The 15,738-nt window shown below is 35.1% G+C and overlaps 6 protein-coding genes across 6 annotated transcripts; 3 read left to right on the forward strand and 3 right to left on the reverse strand.

The window, feature by feature from the left end:
• Positions 1-19: 19 nt before the first annotated feature.
• CHS6 (Chs6p) lies at positions 20-2,824 on the reverse strand (the record flags this gene model as incomplete). Its single annotated transcript, XM_015612548.1, has 1 exon — positions 20-2,824. The coding sequence occupies one exon, from the start codon at positions 2,822-2,824 to the stop codon at positions 20-22; it is 2,805 nt and encodes a 934-aa protein (XP_015466635.1).
• A 155-nt stretch (positions 2,825-2,979) lies between these two features.
• CYR1 (adenylate cyclase) lies at positions 2,980-9,075 on the reverse strand (the record flags this gene model as incomplete). Its single annotated transcript, XM_015612549.1, has 1 exon — positions 2,980-9,075. The coding sequence occupies one exon, from the start codon at positions 9,073-9,075 to the stop codon at positions 2,980-2,982; it is 6,096 nt and encodes a 2,031-aa protein (XP_015466636.1).
• A 552-nt stretch (positions 9,076-9,627) lies between these two features.
• Positions 9,628-11,361, forward strand: LMO1 (Lmo1p; the record flags this gene model as incomplete). Its single annotated transcript, XM_015612550.1, has 1 exon — positions 9,628-11,361. One exon carries the CDS (start codon positions 9,628-9,630, stop codon positions 11,359-11,361), a length of 1,734 nt encoding a protein of 577 aa, XP_015466637.1.
• Positions 11,362-11,604: 243 nt separating this feature from the next.
• On the forward strand, positions 11,605-13,884 carry DRS1 (putative ATP-dependent RNA helicase; the record flags this gene model as incomplete). Its single annotated transcript, XM_015612551.1, has 1 exon — positions 11,605-13,884. One exon carries the CDS (start codon positions 11,605-11,607, stop codon positions 13,882-13,884), a length of 2,280 nt encoding a protein of 759 aa, XP_015466638.1.
• A 352-nt stretch (positions 13,885-14,236) lies between these two features.
• On the forward strand, positions 14,237-14,599 carry SYS1 (Sys1p; the record flags this gene model as incomplete). The annotated part of the gene is made up of 1 exon (XM_015612552.1): positions 14,237-14,599. One exon carries the CDS (start codon positions 14,237-14,239, stop codon positions 14,597-14,599), a length of 363 nt encoding a protein of 120 aa, XP_015466639.1.
• A 170-nt stretch (positions 14,600-14,769) lies between these two features.
• AC631_03724 (tyrosine-protein phosphatase) lies at positions 14,770-15,510 on the reverse strand (the record flags this gene model as incomplete). Its single annotated transcript, XM_015612553.1, has 1 exon — positions 14,770-15,510. The coding sequence occupies one exon, from the start codon at positions 15,508-15,510 to the stop codon at positions 14,770-14,772; it is 741 nt and encodes a 246-aa protein (XP_015466640.1).
• Positions 15,511-15,738: the final 228 nt, after the last annotated feature.

Below are 15,738 nucleotides of genomic sequence, written 5' to 3' on the forward strand. Positions count from 1 at the left end.
GTGTTTATTATTATATATTCTATAACGAATCTGGTTGTTTTGCTGACACCAGCAGATTAATTTCATCAATCCAGCCAATTAATTTTTCTGTATAATCAACAATTGTATCACTGTCTAAAAATTCATGTGCTTTTGGCTGTGATGTAGATGAATTTCCTAAAAATGAACTTAACGAAAACTTATTCTTCTTATTCTTCGTTTTGAATGCAATATTTAATTTGTTCTGTTCAAAGACTACCCTTATTTTACTTCGAATAAAGACCAGGTCGTACTTTGCACACAACTTTGTTAATATTTTTGTTACTAAATAATTTGACACATATTGATACCACCTAAGGTTCCAACTTATCAACTTCATAAGGTTGAGCAATATGAAGTCTAGTGTCAAATAGTCTTCCTCTAATGATCTAATAAATTCATCATGAACTTCTCCCGATAGATTCAAAATTAGCTTGTGTGCATGAAACTTCAATTCGTAATCATCGTACAAGGCACTTATGTTGGAGTCGAGAACTTCACTAAGGATAAATTCGTCGTATATCTCAAGTAACTGAATCGTGCCAAAATAATCAAATCCTCCCTGGGCAGCAGTTCCCATGACACTTGTCATTAAAGAACTTATGGACTCATTCAAGTTATATTTAACTGCCCAGCCTAATAAGCCTAGCATTTCCCATTCAATAGCGCTATGATGTTGTTCTTTATCATGGGCAGTGATAAGCATTAAACTTTTTAAATCTTCATATATGATCAAAAATAGTTGATCTAACCAGCTGGAACAGACCACTTGAGTATTCTCTTTGACATTATTATTAACAATATATCCCGGTTTTGAATTCTTTGATATTACATTCAGGCCCTTGAAAACACCTTCTTTTATCCGGATAAGGTCATCCCAGCCAACTAAAGCTATTAGGAGCGACAATAAATCATAACACCTACCCCATGTGGATTTCCTATCGAAGTCTAAAATTGATGATGATGGTGTACCAGCTGATTGTGCTGAAAGAATAATTTTTGCTGAAGAGGGACCACATAATCTGATAAGATTTGGATCAACAGATGATAATTCACGGGCTGAACTATTCATAAGAGGAGATTGGTAAAACTGATTCCCATTTATAGGATGACGAAGATGTGAGTTGAACAAGAACAAATCCTTCCAAATCATCTGAACTGAACCTTCATCTATCAATGTATCATCTGACACAGGTTTCTTTGAAAGTGAGACGTATCTAGGATAATTAGAGGCATATGATTTAGGCCTTGGAAAGTATGCCTCAAATGTTTTCTCTGAGATCACTTCTTCATTATTGTTAAGTCTGTCAACGAAAGTTTCTATATACATATCCTTAACTCCAGCAACACTATCAGTGTCAGTAATTTTTAGTTTCTGAGACAAAATGATAGGAATGGAATTCATCACTAATAAAGCATTTGAATAATCTTGAACAAGAATATAGCATAAGGCCAAATTATACCAAGTCTCAAAATCAAGAGGAAGTATTTCGATACAGATTTTCGCTATTTTCAAAGCAGTTTTGTAATTTTTTTTCGATATTAGAAATTTAACTTGCTCTGTTAAAACCAACGCCAGTTGGGTGTTGTGAATATTCATAGAATTGAAATGCTTATGTATCAATCTGATGTATTCTCCTTCTTTGTTCGAGCCACTCTGAACTTTAAGAATTTTCAAAATGACTATATCCCATTCTCCAACATCTTCCACGCCGACATAATATCTACGTCTTATTTCATTTATTGTAATATCACTCACTTCACCACTGGTTTCTAAATGACAAATTCTTAATAAAGAATCAATTATAGAATTTTTATACTGATTGGTCTTCTTATTAGATTCTCCGCTTCCACCCGTCCCCGTAATACTACCAATAGCAGGGTCCGTTTCAGTCATATTACCTTTATTCAAAAATTTAACTAGTAGTTTCGCAGATTTAATTATGACTTGTTTTGAACTTGTCATATTTGCATAGCTAACCAAACCAGTGATTTGCTTGTCGGGATTATCAAGGTGGCTAAATAATCGTACTATCTCAGATACAGTCAACTCCTCCCAAAAAGCAGATGATAAATTTTTTATCGTTTGCTGACTGAATGAATATACCTTTCTATTTCTTGAATCCAAACTGTTCGGAATAACCTGATAGGACTTTTCAATCTTAACCGATGCATTTTTCGAAGACCCAAACGTACGAATTTTAAACTTTGAACGTAAGTCAGCTTTGCTGAATATGTTGTATGTGCAATACGTTACAACAATATCTCTTTTGCAGTTGGTTGACAAATCAACGCTAGCATCTTTTTTCCATCTAAACTCTTCGTCTTTCTTCTCTAACCCGATTAAATCGCAAATATAGTCTTCAATAGTATCTTCGTTTTTGTCAAATCTTATACCATTAGCATAATAATAATATCCAACATATCCATCTTCATCCTTTGAATATGATTCTTCGTTCGCCTTCCATTTCTTAGATATGAAATCATTATTTAAAAATTGGGACGATCTAGATCCAAAATGCTTACCCCAGTGAATTAAATCAGGTGGTCCATTACAAGTATCTGGATTTATTGTCATCTGGGAATTTGATCGCATTCCAAGAGATTTCCCATAGTATGGTTCTCGTATGCATGGTGTAATTAACCGATTCGTTTCTTTGTCTTCCAAATCACTTGTGGCCGAGACGTACGAAGAGATGGAAGTTGACGAATTGTATGAGGACAAGAATGGCAAAGAAGATGTAGACGCTTTATTCTTTCTATGTCCCTTTTCGAAGCCTTCATTTATCGCCATCGGGTCGCCCATATTTACTTCTGTTCTTACCCTATATGTATAGGTCTTGATTTGTATAATCCGTCTATCATTTTATACTTCTCTCGAGTATACACTTTCGGTATATGCAGGTTACTTATTTACAGTTCACAAAGATTGTACCTAATTGTCTTGCAGCTAAATAATATCTATACACCTTCCTGGAGCCCTTTGTACTGCTCGAATTGTTCTATCAAAGTCTTAAGATCATCCATAATATTGGATATTGGTTGAATTTGACTGAAGTCAATATATCCTCCGTTATCACCCAAGAGGCTCATTTGCTGTCTTAAATGCAATGTCGCAACACAATTCTCGATTCTAGTAACTATATGGTTCAAAAGCCCCATTAAATCACTTTCCTTAAATGATGAATTGATTTTTTGAGAAATAATATCAGATGAATTCATTTGGAATCCTTCATTAACGTGAACACCGCCATTAAGGCACGAACAAATATTCTCCAATCTTAACGATACGGTCCTTAAACCATAAATGCTATCCACCGGTAAGGTTCCAACAATTCTAGTGCTCGATTGCGAATCTTCAAGGTGGAAAAGCCTCTTCTGGAAGATTTCAAATCTCACTTCTAATTTTTTTGGGTAAACTAAGGTAATCAACTCGGGTGTTTCTAAACCCTTTAATTTCTTTTCGCCCAATTCAAAAAATGACCATTTAATTTCTTCAATCGAACGAAGTTCTCTTTCAATTATCTCACCTCCACGAACATTACCTTGGTAAGCATCGTAAAGGGTTGTTGCACCACTTGCAACATCGTCATGTATTTTATATAATGCCCTAATTTCTCTCAAGAAGTCTGAGCTGACCGCAATTTGACCACCATCAGCAATAGCCATAATACGGGATGCACGATTAACCATGGGACCGAAATAATCCATTCTACGAGTAACATAATCAAGCTCACACACAGGTGAACCCCAATGTATACCCATACGTACTGATAATCCTCTGAAGATTATTTCACCTTTACTGTCTGTAACTTCACAACAATGGTCAGTTTCCAAGATTTCCGCAGGCCAATCTTGTTTTAACAATTGTTGCTGAACATTGAAACACCACAATAATGCCGCTGTGGGTGATGGAAACGAAACCATAAATGCATCACCTTCTGTTTTAACTTCATAACCTCCTACTATTCTTAGTTGACGACGCATAATAGCGTTATGAATTTTAATGGCAGATCTCATTGCAACAGGGTATGAGTCCCATAATAGTGTTGAATTCTTAATATCGGTGAATGCCAATGCTAATGTGCCCTCGGGTGGTTCTATTTCTTCTTCCAATCTCCTTAAAGTAGAGTCGCCAACTAATAGTTGAGACCTATCCCTTCTTTTCTTTGCAAAAACATCATTCTCCTGTCCCAAATTATTATAAAACGCATTTGCACCAAACTTCATTCTGTTTGGTTTCTTCTCTCCCAAAGTAACAACTATTACTGCCATCTTATCAGTCGCACCATAACAGATCGCATAATCCCTTAATTTTTGAGCAGCAATCATAGGATCATTCTTCTCTTGTCTTAAAATATCAACCGCTATTTCAAATGTGATATAGTTCCATAATACCTTTGTAGCCATAATAATCATATCATCCGCCGAAGTTAATTCAATTTCACTTATGTCTGGTCCTGAATGCGTATGAGGTAAATAGTTGAAAAATCCAACACCACGAGAAACGGCTAAGTCACCGTCCAACGCACCATCACCAGAAACATAGCCACCCGAAGCTCTAATTCTTTCAAATTCTTTTCTACTTGTTGGACTATGCTTCGTTGTTAATAAAACATGATCACCATTACTTGTAGATAATAACGTCTCAACATCACCAATATTAGCAGTATAAAGTTTTTTCTCTTTTATATAAATAATGGACATAGCACAGCCTGCTGCTGCATCATCACGAAGGTTTAAGTCTGCGAACTCTGGACTAATCTGAGAGCTGGGGTTAAAGCAATCATTCTTCTTTGCAGATAGTATACCATTTATTTCTTTGTTCAAAGAAAGGAAAGTTCTTCGTATAGCATCTTGAATTTCCTCTTCATTTTTCAACTTGTTTAATTCACTAGTGAAGTTGGGAACGAAGAGTGACTTTGCTAGTGCTGATATCCGATGGCTGTGGTTAGGAGATCCAGATTTTCCATCAAATGAGCATATTAAGACTTCATTTTCATTACCTCTAAATTTTTGTAAGAAAATATCTCTACTTGAGACAAAATCTCGCATACCCATTGTATCGGAAACCCCATAACCAATATTATCTAATTCTGACGCTGTAGTTCTAATGCGCATATCAATTGTGTGATCTGGGACTGATGTTGTTGTCAAAGTGACATCTATTAATCCAAGTACCCTCAAATTTTTTAAAACTAACAAACTATCAAAATCTTCTCCTGTATCTGGATTCTTTATATGACTCTGCTTAATTTCAAACCTTTTATTACCTGAAAAATTCAAATATTTTAAGTTTTTGTTCCAATGCCAATTCCAATCATATGGCCAATTTGAAATATTATATTTCAACTGATTCGACCCAACATCTAAATGTTGCAAATTAACTAATTTGCTCAATTCTGCTGGAAGTGAGACAAATTTGTTATTATTCACGTATAGTAATTTCAAAGACTTAATACTATCAAAATCATCCGTAGGTAAACTAGTAAGTTCATTTCCTGATAAATATAATTCAGTCAATTTTGTCATCCTTCTCGTCGCACCTTCTGGAATTTCTAATAGATCATTATACGACAAATTCAAGGTCTTCAATTCAACTAGAAATGAAATTGATTCGAAGCAGTCATCATCTAATCTGTTATCAGCTAAGACTAAAACCAATAAACTGTCTGCCAAAGAACCTGAAGAATTATTAAAGTTCACTGATGATGAACTGCTTTCTTCATAAGAAACCCCTTCACTCCGCTCTTCAATGAAGCCGATAGGTTCTACAGGGGTAGTTGTGCTGTCGCTTTCGATCACAGACTGGACAGACGGCCTTCTAGAATCAGATTCCAGCCTAAGGCCGTTCGTAGGGCTTTGCCTAAAATTAGCTGTAGATGAAATTCTTTTAGCCAAAGACAATGGTGGCTTCGGTAATGTGCTGATCATATTAGACGAAACGTTTAAATAAGATAATGATTTAAGATCCCAAATGTCATTAGGTAATAACTGTAAATTATTTGAATGCAAATCCAAATATTGTAAGGATGTCAATTTACCAATTGAAGGTGGTAACACTTGCAAATTATTACCATAAACTGATAAATAGGCAAGCTTACTTAATTTTGCAATCTCATTGGGTAAGTTAATTAAATGATTCTTATCCAAAACCAACTTTTCAATGTTTGAGATTTTTTGCATAAACTCGGAAGGGATGGCGGTAATCTTGGCCTTCGATAAATCTAGAACTGCCAAATTCGGTAGCAAAGTGTCAAACTTTAGATTAGTAATTGGGTTTCTATCAAAATGGAGCAATCTCAAGCTTTCCATTTCATCATTAAAGGTGGAAATATTGTTCTTCGAAGCGTAAAGAACTTCTAAATTAGGTAATGATCCTAAGACATCAACATTTGTAAGCTTGTTGTACCTTAAATCAAACCTTTTCAACATAACTAAATTGCTGATATATGGCGGTAATGTCTTGCTTAACTTATTTGTTGATACATTCAATTTAACCAACTGGGATAATCTTCCAATTGACTCTGGTAAATAAGATAAGTCATTATAAGACAAATCTAAATCTGCCAAATTGCTTAATTCACTAATTGCTTCAGGATAAGCTTCAAAATAATTTGATGACAAGTTCAATGATACCAAATTCTGTAATTTTCCGAAGGATTTAGGCAACGAAAATAATTGATTTGAATTTAACTTTAAATGTGTTAAGTTTCGTAAATGGTTTATTTTTGATGGCAAGTCGTCTAAAAAGTTCTTCTCCATGTCCAAATGAGTTAATTGTTTAGCCTCTAAGAAATTTATTGGAAATTTCGAGCATCCATTCCTAGAAAATATAATACTAGTCAAGTTAGTACAAGACTGAATAAAATCTAAAGGAATATAAATGGATGGATTATCTGATACATTCAATTTTTCAATTTCGTAAGTATGCTGATGGAAAATGATGGGGATATTTTTCAAATCTGAGTTCGAAATATTCACATCAACGTAATCCTTAGAAAGCATGATTTCCTCTTCGTGAGTCAAACTCCTCAAATAAATATTTTCTACCACGAATTTGCAAATATAGGATAAATCCTCTCTTCCGATAATCCTTAAATTATCATTATCAGAATATCCACTTAACATTAATAAGCCCATTTGAATCTTCAATGGTTTCTCAAAAGGCTCCAATACCTTAACACAATCACCTATGTACACGGATATTTGATAATTTGCGATTGATTCAAGAAAGAATTTCCTTTGTGCTATGCTTAGTAATTCTGCAGTAGTAGTTTCTAATGGGCACAAAATCGTGGTAAATGTATTGTCTTCTTTGAAAACTCTGACTATGTGATTTGGTCCTTTTGTAAGATTTTTAGAATCCGATTGGGTAGGAACTTCGTGCGAAATATTACTTGAACCATATAACACAGGTAGATTCGACCTTGTGCTTTGTGGCTTCTCCGAGCGAAGTTCTGATTTTTCCTTTTTCAGTTTCCTAAGAGAAACTTGTGCTGTATTTGATAGTTTGTTGGTCGACTTATCGTTTAACTGCTTCATGGAAGTGCTTAAAGTTGATGACGTGTCAGCGCTACTAACTCTATCATCTATTCTATCTTCATTATCGGAATCAGATAGTGATCTGTTATCGATTTTAGCCGAATAGGAAGGGTCATTCAATTTGACATCCCAACTGTCTGGAGCTCTCCAAGCTCCTCCCGAGCGATTTGCATACTGTTTTGCATTGGCACTGCCAGCGGGTATGGCTGAAGAAACACTGGATGATGATTTTTGCATTGCAACATTTACATTATCAGATGTTTGCTGTAGTGGAGCTATATTACTGGCATCGTTAAGATTGAATGTGAACGAAGTTTCACCAAAATCATCATTTAAGGGATTCTTATTCTCATGAGTTGTAGGTTGATTTGGACTTTTCACAATACCTTGCATTTCATTTATGTCCATATCTAGATCAAACGAAGTAGGTGCTATCTTTTTTTCACCTCCTGGTTGATTTCTTCTTATTTCTGCCTTCGATGCTGACTGAGCTCTAGGATGATAGTTATGCTCTTCATTTTCATTTTTATGTGAGTGGTGGTGATGGTCCAACGATATAGAAGGAATCCTAAACTTATGTTTAGAAGAAGTAGAGCCAGTCGAGCTAACACTCTTTTTATTGTTTGCCTGTTGCTGACCTCCATTATTTCCCGATGAATTACGACGCTGTTTATCTGTGGCTTCAGCTTCATCTAATTCTAAATCGATAGAATGCTGTGGTGTCTGTTCAGTCGATTGCTGAGAACTTTCGGAATCTTTTCTCGACGAATAAATTAATTTTCCTAATAATGAAGAGCCCTTCTTCCTGAATCGTGGCTTTATTGGATGTGCTAGAGGGGGAATATTGGCTAAACCCTTAGGGCGCTTATTTGCATGAAATCCCTTATAGTTGTCTTTAATATAACTCTGTTCCGCACTAGCAGCGACTTCGGAGTTAGTGTTGCTTTGATTCGGTGGTGTTGAGAGAGATACTACCGATGACCTTGGACTATAGTTCATATCATTATTATATCCCACCGAACTATTTCTTGCTGGTATCTTTTGCTGTTGTTGCTGTTGATTTGCTTGCGCCAGATTTGCTTGCTGGGTATCCTGTACTTGATTTCCCTTCAATTGGCCTTGCTGTTCCCCAGCCGTAGTTCTATCTTCATATTCGTTGAATTTGCTATTGAAAAATATCTGGCCCTCGTTCCTGTCGTTAGAACTCAAGGATGATGACGACGAAATCGGGTATACTCCATTCGACGACAGTTTCTTAGCAAGTTTAGGTCTAGCGTTTGCCCCGCTTTCAGACCCACCTGAGCCGTTGTTAGCGTCCAATTGATTTGACGCAGTATTCATATCAGAACCTTCAAAATTATCTGTCATGGGAGAAGGCGGCTCTTGAAACTTATTACTATTCATTTCGTCGGTCTCACGATTATTTGAATTACTCGTAGATATATTATACTGGCCGGCAGCAAAACTATTAAATAAGTTGCTCTTTGATTTATCTTTTCTCAAGAAACTCATCTAGCAATGAATAAACGATCAATGAACAACGTAGTATATAAATCTAATTTTCGTAATGTATGCCAAAAAGGATAGACGGGAGGTTGAACGACAATTAAAATAAATTGTATACAGTACAATGATATGTTCACAATCAGCGTATACAATACGAAAATTTCATTGATTTATGTTCATAATCGAATAATTTCATTAATTCGATGGTTTCATTTATACGTATTCATTCTAATACAAGTAGTATAAACTTACCAATAAACACATATAATGAGCAGGTCTTCGAGATCAATAAATCATAGGCTTAATGATTTGTTAAGCAAGAGTAAGTATATAAATTGGGGAGTGAATGAGCCGAATGATTTCAAAAATGCATACTAACAATTAGGAAATACGGAAGGGTGTAACATTGATCCTGAAACGAGTATTGCTTATGCCGACGTATTGAAAGGCAATATTTTAGGGAAGGATAAGCAGGAAAAAGTAAATTCGATTGTGATATTTGCCAAGTTGTTGGACGTAGTTGAACATAGTGACACTATTTCTGATGAACTAGGTAGAATGCTCGACCACGAACTCATGGAAACCCTATTGGCAGTGATTTCGTATAATATGTCGATCGAAACATATAAGGCTATTATGAGGACGTGCATGATAATTATTTCAGGGTCTTTATTCAGGTTTGTTAACGAATCGATTGAAGATTATTTGCCGGTATTTGATTCCTTGACGGAATATATTGATAATATTGACGTTATCGTGAATAAGCTTCAGTTGCAAGATAGCAAGATTAACTCCTATACGTTGAGCTTCGTGACGGATTTAATTAATACCGCATTAAACTTCGACTACGATGGGATAATCCCAATAGCTGAAAGACTAAAGCAAGTAGATTTTTTTGGCATAGTAGACAAAACAATATCTACTGAGGATGAAACCATAGAAGAACTGGTTGTTCTGTTAAAGATTGTATATTATAGATTAAATGAATTTTTGCAAGTGACAAGATTTAACTTGACAATCAAGTCTCATAAGATGTTATTAGAAGGTCTTTTCAGTTCATTGGACATGTCTTTAAATGAGAGCGGTACACTTGCAACCCCCCAAGATTATGCTGAAGCTGGCTTTACGGAAAACCCTAAGGAGTATGTTGCAAACAATTTTTCTATTTTGTCGGCAATCGAGCTTGGAATAGTTTTAAGAAATCCTATTCAAACGTTTAAAAAGAGATTCCACCAAGAGTTAATGCTAGACCATAAAATAACGTTCCCACTCAGCATTTTTATAAATAGAATAGTGGAAATGTGGGTTAGTATATTCGAAGACATCGAGCAATACCCAAATATCCATTCATTAGTCCTTAAATGGGAAAAGATGATTTACTATTCTATGACTAGCTGTTTGGTATTTTGGCAAGACGCAAAATGTCAGTTAGATGTAGCCGATGATGTCGACAAGATCGTAGAATTGCTAAAGCCAAATATTGAAAAATTAGAATATAAGAAAACCGAATCTGTTGAGGAGTGTTTAAATTCGTCGAGTCTGATTGATAATTTAAGAGGGATTCAAGTACAAAATCTCAAACGTCTCCACCATCAGAAATGGAATAATAAACTAAACCAATTTAATGAACATTTATCCAACGAAGCGATGGATTTTCTCTGTGAACAGAGAGTCATCCAATTGTTAAAGGGCTCATGGGTTTATACAGAAAAATATGGTCAGTATCTATTGAACCGTGAGAGCCCAAAACCGTCTCACAAGTATTATTTCATATTGCTATCACCAAACAGAAAGCAGATCTATTATAAGAAATTTTCAGAAAAACCGTCCATTACCCCTTCTTTCGAACAGATGGAAAGTCATTCAATTAAGTTAGCTGAGATCCTCAATTTTCAGTCAACAAAACTTAACGAAAAGCTGGGTGACAAGGAAAAGAGTAACAATAACGTTGTTTCAGTCAGAGGAACTATCTCCTACGAGAAGCTAATCTTGGTTGGCGCAAATGATACTAAATTGCTTAGTTTTGTTACCGATACAGAAGTTAACAAGTACGTTTGGTTAGACGGTTTAAAAATGTTAAAAGGAATGGTCAATAAGGGTGATCTTTCTGTAGAAACAGAAAGACAATTAAATTATTTGATAGATATTAGAAGAACTACGCAATTGCTTAATCTTGAGGATAAAGAAGTGGAAAACTACATTACCGAACATGCTAATAATAGTGATGACGATGATTCCTACGATTTGAATGAATTATCAGAGGTTACAAAAGATACTTATTTTTACAAGTAATCTAAAAAATGGAAGCATTTTCAACGGGGTTTTAATGTATTTAGGCACCACTTATAGATTTATATAATATGATGTAACGCTGTACAATCTTTTATTCGTATTTTTAGACATGGCATGCTGCAACTCAAATGGTTATGTAGCTCTGTCGATTTTGATTTTCAATGAGATTTAATTTTTTATGCTCATCTCATTGAAGAAGAATTCATTAAGGTCTGAAAGACAAGGTAATTATTCATAAACATCATGGCAAAGAAGAGTAATAAGGTATCTGCTATAGAGGCTCCTTCACAGAAGGATTTTATTTTGACTATTGATAGTGACTCCGAGGGAGACAATGAAATACCTGACCTTGAAGAAGAGTCTGAAGTGGATCAAGAGTTGAAGGAAGAAGAGAATCCAAATCCAAAATCAAAATCTAAGAAAAATAAGAAGAATAAAAGTGGTAACAAGGATCAAGAACCTAATGAAGAACAAGAAGAGATAAATCCTAATTTCAAGTTTTCATTAGATGGGTTTGAGACTAGTACAGCATTCGATGGATGGGATTTCAAAGTAGAATCCAATGGAGAGGTATCCAAAAAGCCTACAGTTAAAGATGTTGATTTAGATGGAATCTTGAGAAGGAAAGGTGGTCTAGCAAATTTGGCTGGGTCTGACATTAAAGTTGATGAAAAGATCGAGGATGTGGAATCTGAAGATGACGAAGATGAACAGGAAGAAGGTGATGATGATGATGAAGATGATGACGAATTAGCTCTAGATGGGTTTGGAATGAGCGCTACAGAACCATCCGCAAATATTGAAAATGCTGAAGACGAGGAAGAAAGCGAAGATGACGATGAAGCAGTCGAAGCAGATATGGACGAAGAACACCCAGGCTCGGACGAAGAAGATGAAAATCCCGTTGAGGATACTGCGGAGGATATGGCTGAATTTTATGCTGATGAAGAAGAAGCAACTACAGCTAAGAAACAACTTCATAATACTTTCCAAAGTTTACAATTATCACGTCCTGTTTTAAAAGGGTTATCACAATTGGGATATACAAAGCCATCTCCAATTCAGTCTGCTTGTATTCCAATTGCTTTGCTTGGTAAGGATATAGTTGCTGGTGCCGTTACAGGTTCTGGTAAAACTGCTGCATATATGATTCCAATAATTGAAAGATTATTGTATAAGCCTGCAAAAATTTCATCGACCAGAGTTATTGTATTGGCTCCTACAAGAGAATTGGCAATTCAAGTCTGTGATGTTGGTAAGAAAATTGGACAATTCGTAAATAATTTGAACTTTGGGTTAGCAGTAGGTGGTCTTAATTTAAGACAACAAGAACAACAATTGAAGACTAGGCCTGATATTGTCATTGCAACACCAGGTAGATTAATTGATCATATTAGAAACTCTCCGTCGTTTTCGATTGACTCTCTTGAAGTCTTGGTAATCGATGAAGCTGATCGTATGTTGGATGAAGGATTTCAAGCTGAATTAACCGAAATATTGTCTTTAATTCCAAAGCACAAAAGACAGACATTATTATATTCTGCTACAATGAATACTAAAATTCAAGATTTGATCCAGTTATCTTTACAAAAGCCAGTTCGTGTGATGATCGATCCACCTAAATCCGCAGCAACTAAGTTAATTCAAGAATTTGTTCGTATCCGTAAAAGAGATCACTTAAAGGCGGCGTTGTTATTCCACTTGATAAAGAGTGTTGACCCAAGTCAACAAAATCGTATAGTTGTTTTCGTTGCGAGAAAAGAATCAGCCCATAAATTGAGAATTATTCTAGGACTTTTAGGTATGAGAGTTTCAGAATTGCATGGATCCTTGACCCAAGAGCAACGTCTTGCTAGTGTTAATGACTTCAAGAATTTAACTGTTCCAGTTTTGATTTGTACTGATTTGGCTGCAAGAGGTTTAGATATCCCAAAAATTGAAATTGTCATTAATTATGATATGCCAAAAACTCACGAAATTTACTTACATAGAGTCGGTAGAACTGCGAGAGCTGGAAGAGATGGTAAGTCTATCACATTCGTGGGTGAATCCACACAAGACAGAGCAATCGTCAAGGATGCAATTAAATCTATAAGTGACGAGCAAGCAAGAAACTCAAAGCAAGGTAAAGCAGTTTCTCGTAATGTTGATTGGAAAGAGGTTGAGGAATTGAACAAAATAGTTGAATCCAAGGCGACAGTGATTGAAGAGGTGTTAGACGAAGAAAAGCAAGCAAAAGAAATATTACATGCTGAAATGGAATTGGCTAAAGCCACTAATATGATTAAACATGAAAAGGAAATTCAATCACGTCCAAGACGTACGTGGTTCGAATCTGAAAAGGATAAGAAGCATCAAACCGAAGTTATGCAACAATTAACGAAACACGGTAAGAAAGTTAATTCCAAAAAGAGAAAAGCAATTGAAGATAAGAAAGAGAACACCTCAAGGTCTTATAAGAAAACTAAGCAAGATAGAATGACTCAGAAAAAGCCAAAATCAAAGGGTAAGCATAAGAAATAGATTCGTTTTTATGTGTATATAGTTCAATAGATACAAAATTGTCGCTTGATGTCGTGACAAAATTATTAGCGCGATGGTTTAATCTTTATCAACAGTAAATGCCAAATGTCTCATTAGTACTACCTATAGAAGAATTAACATGACAAATCAAAATAGATACGTCGAAGTATTTAATGGAATCTATTCTGCTGACATAACTAATCCTTCTAAGCTATTATTTCAAATAGTAATATTACAAAGTTTTTATTATATAACAGCGCTAGTGATATTTTATTTAATTTCCTCATTGAACGGATATGACTTCAAAATAGATTGGATATTCCTGTGGGAATTGATATCACTGGATAATGCAATGGGATTGATTCTTTTTGCATTATGGTTATTTGATTCTTTGTTATGTGTGTTGTTCGTTACAATCGTGGTTGGAAGATCGAAATTAGCGTGGGATTTTGCCATTACTATTCATATAATAAACCTAATTGTGGTGTGGTTATATACGGGTAAATTTCCAACATCAACTTTATGGTGGTGCTTACAGGTACTAAGTGCCGTGTTATTGGTTACTTTATCGACATATCTGACTAGATGGAAAGAGTTACGAACTACATTTTTTGAAAATATGTTGGATCAACAAGAATTGGGAGAAGTTGACCATTCGAATAATCAGAATATAGAAATGCTGAATTTGCCGGATGTGTCACTGTCAAGCAAATAAAATACTGTGCAATACGTGGGTAATTATTCCAACTCATAAAGAATCGACATTGAATCTATTTAGTATGATACTTTACTGTATATGTAGTGCATCCGTGAGAGATTGAAAATAATATTTATTTTTCTAATTATAGCAAAAAAATAAGTCTAGTTGGTTTTTTTGATAATAACTCAATTCTTCTCGCTTTGAATTAGATTGAAATAAATTGTCTCTAAATCATCTTCACTAAGTCGAACGTATGTCTTTAGATAATTATCAATGCCACCAAATTTTCTGTCAATTATACTAATCGTAGCTAACATTGTTTCGCATCTTGAACTTACTAAGTTGTTAAACCCATCCTTCTCAACATACCAGTCGCTACGGCCCTGCCTCAAGTTGGATTCAAATTCTGCGTATGTTTCATGCCTTTGGAAAATGCCAATTCCAGCCAAATATTTCTCTCTAATATTTTCAAATTCAGGTTTTAACCCTACAGCAGTTAAACTATACTCTCTTGCTATTATGTTTTTATTTACCCCCATAAATAGCAAGATTAGCATGCATACAATTCCAGTTCTATCTTTTCCCGCTGAACAATGGAATACAAACTTTTCACCTTTCAGTACTTCATCACGAATAAATTCAAATATTCTCTTGAATACAGTAGTACTTTGTATTAACATATTTTCATACACTGAAGTATATGTATACCAACTAGTTAATAGATTGGTAAAGCTTCCAAGAATATCCTTGGGTTCCTTCTTCTCATCTAGATCAAAGGGACAATGAAACCTTGTCAATCCAAACTTCAGGAGCTCTTCATCATTAATACACCTCTTCGATTCACTTTTAGTACGAAAGTCGAATATAGTCTTTATTCCCAAATCTTGTAGTTTTTCTAATCCAGAATCTCGAGATACATTATCCATAGAAGCACACCTAAAAATAGTGTTAGGCTTAATATATAAAAAGTCATTAGTGTCGTAAGAGCGAGGTGAATTGATTCTCCACCCTCCAATATCCCTAAAGTTACTAATACCTTGGATCAGGTGCCAGCGGGATGAGCCTCTACCCTGAAGACTAATACTGAAAAACCTTTGAATTTCATTTTCAGATCTTAAATAGTCAATTATTACTTCATGCACTGCATTATTAAA

Source organism: Debaryomyces fabryi (assembly GCF_001447935.2).
Source record: "Debaryomyces fabryi strain CBS 789 chromosome Unknown contig00084, whole genome shotgun sequence".
In the NCBI taxonomy this organism is placed as follows: Eukaryota; Fungi; Ascomycota; class Pichiomycetes; order Serinales; family Debaryomycetaceae; genus Debaryomyces; species Debaryomyces fabryi.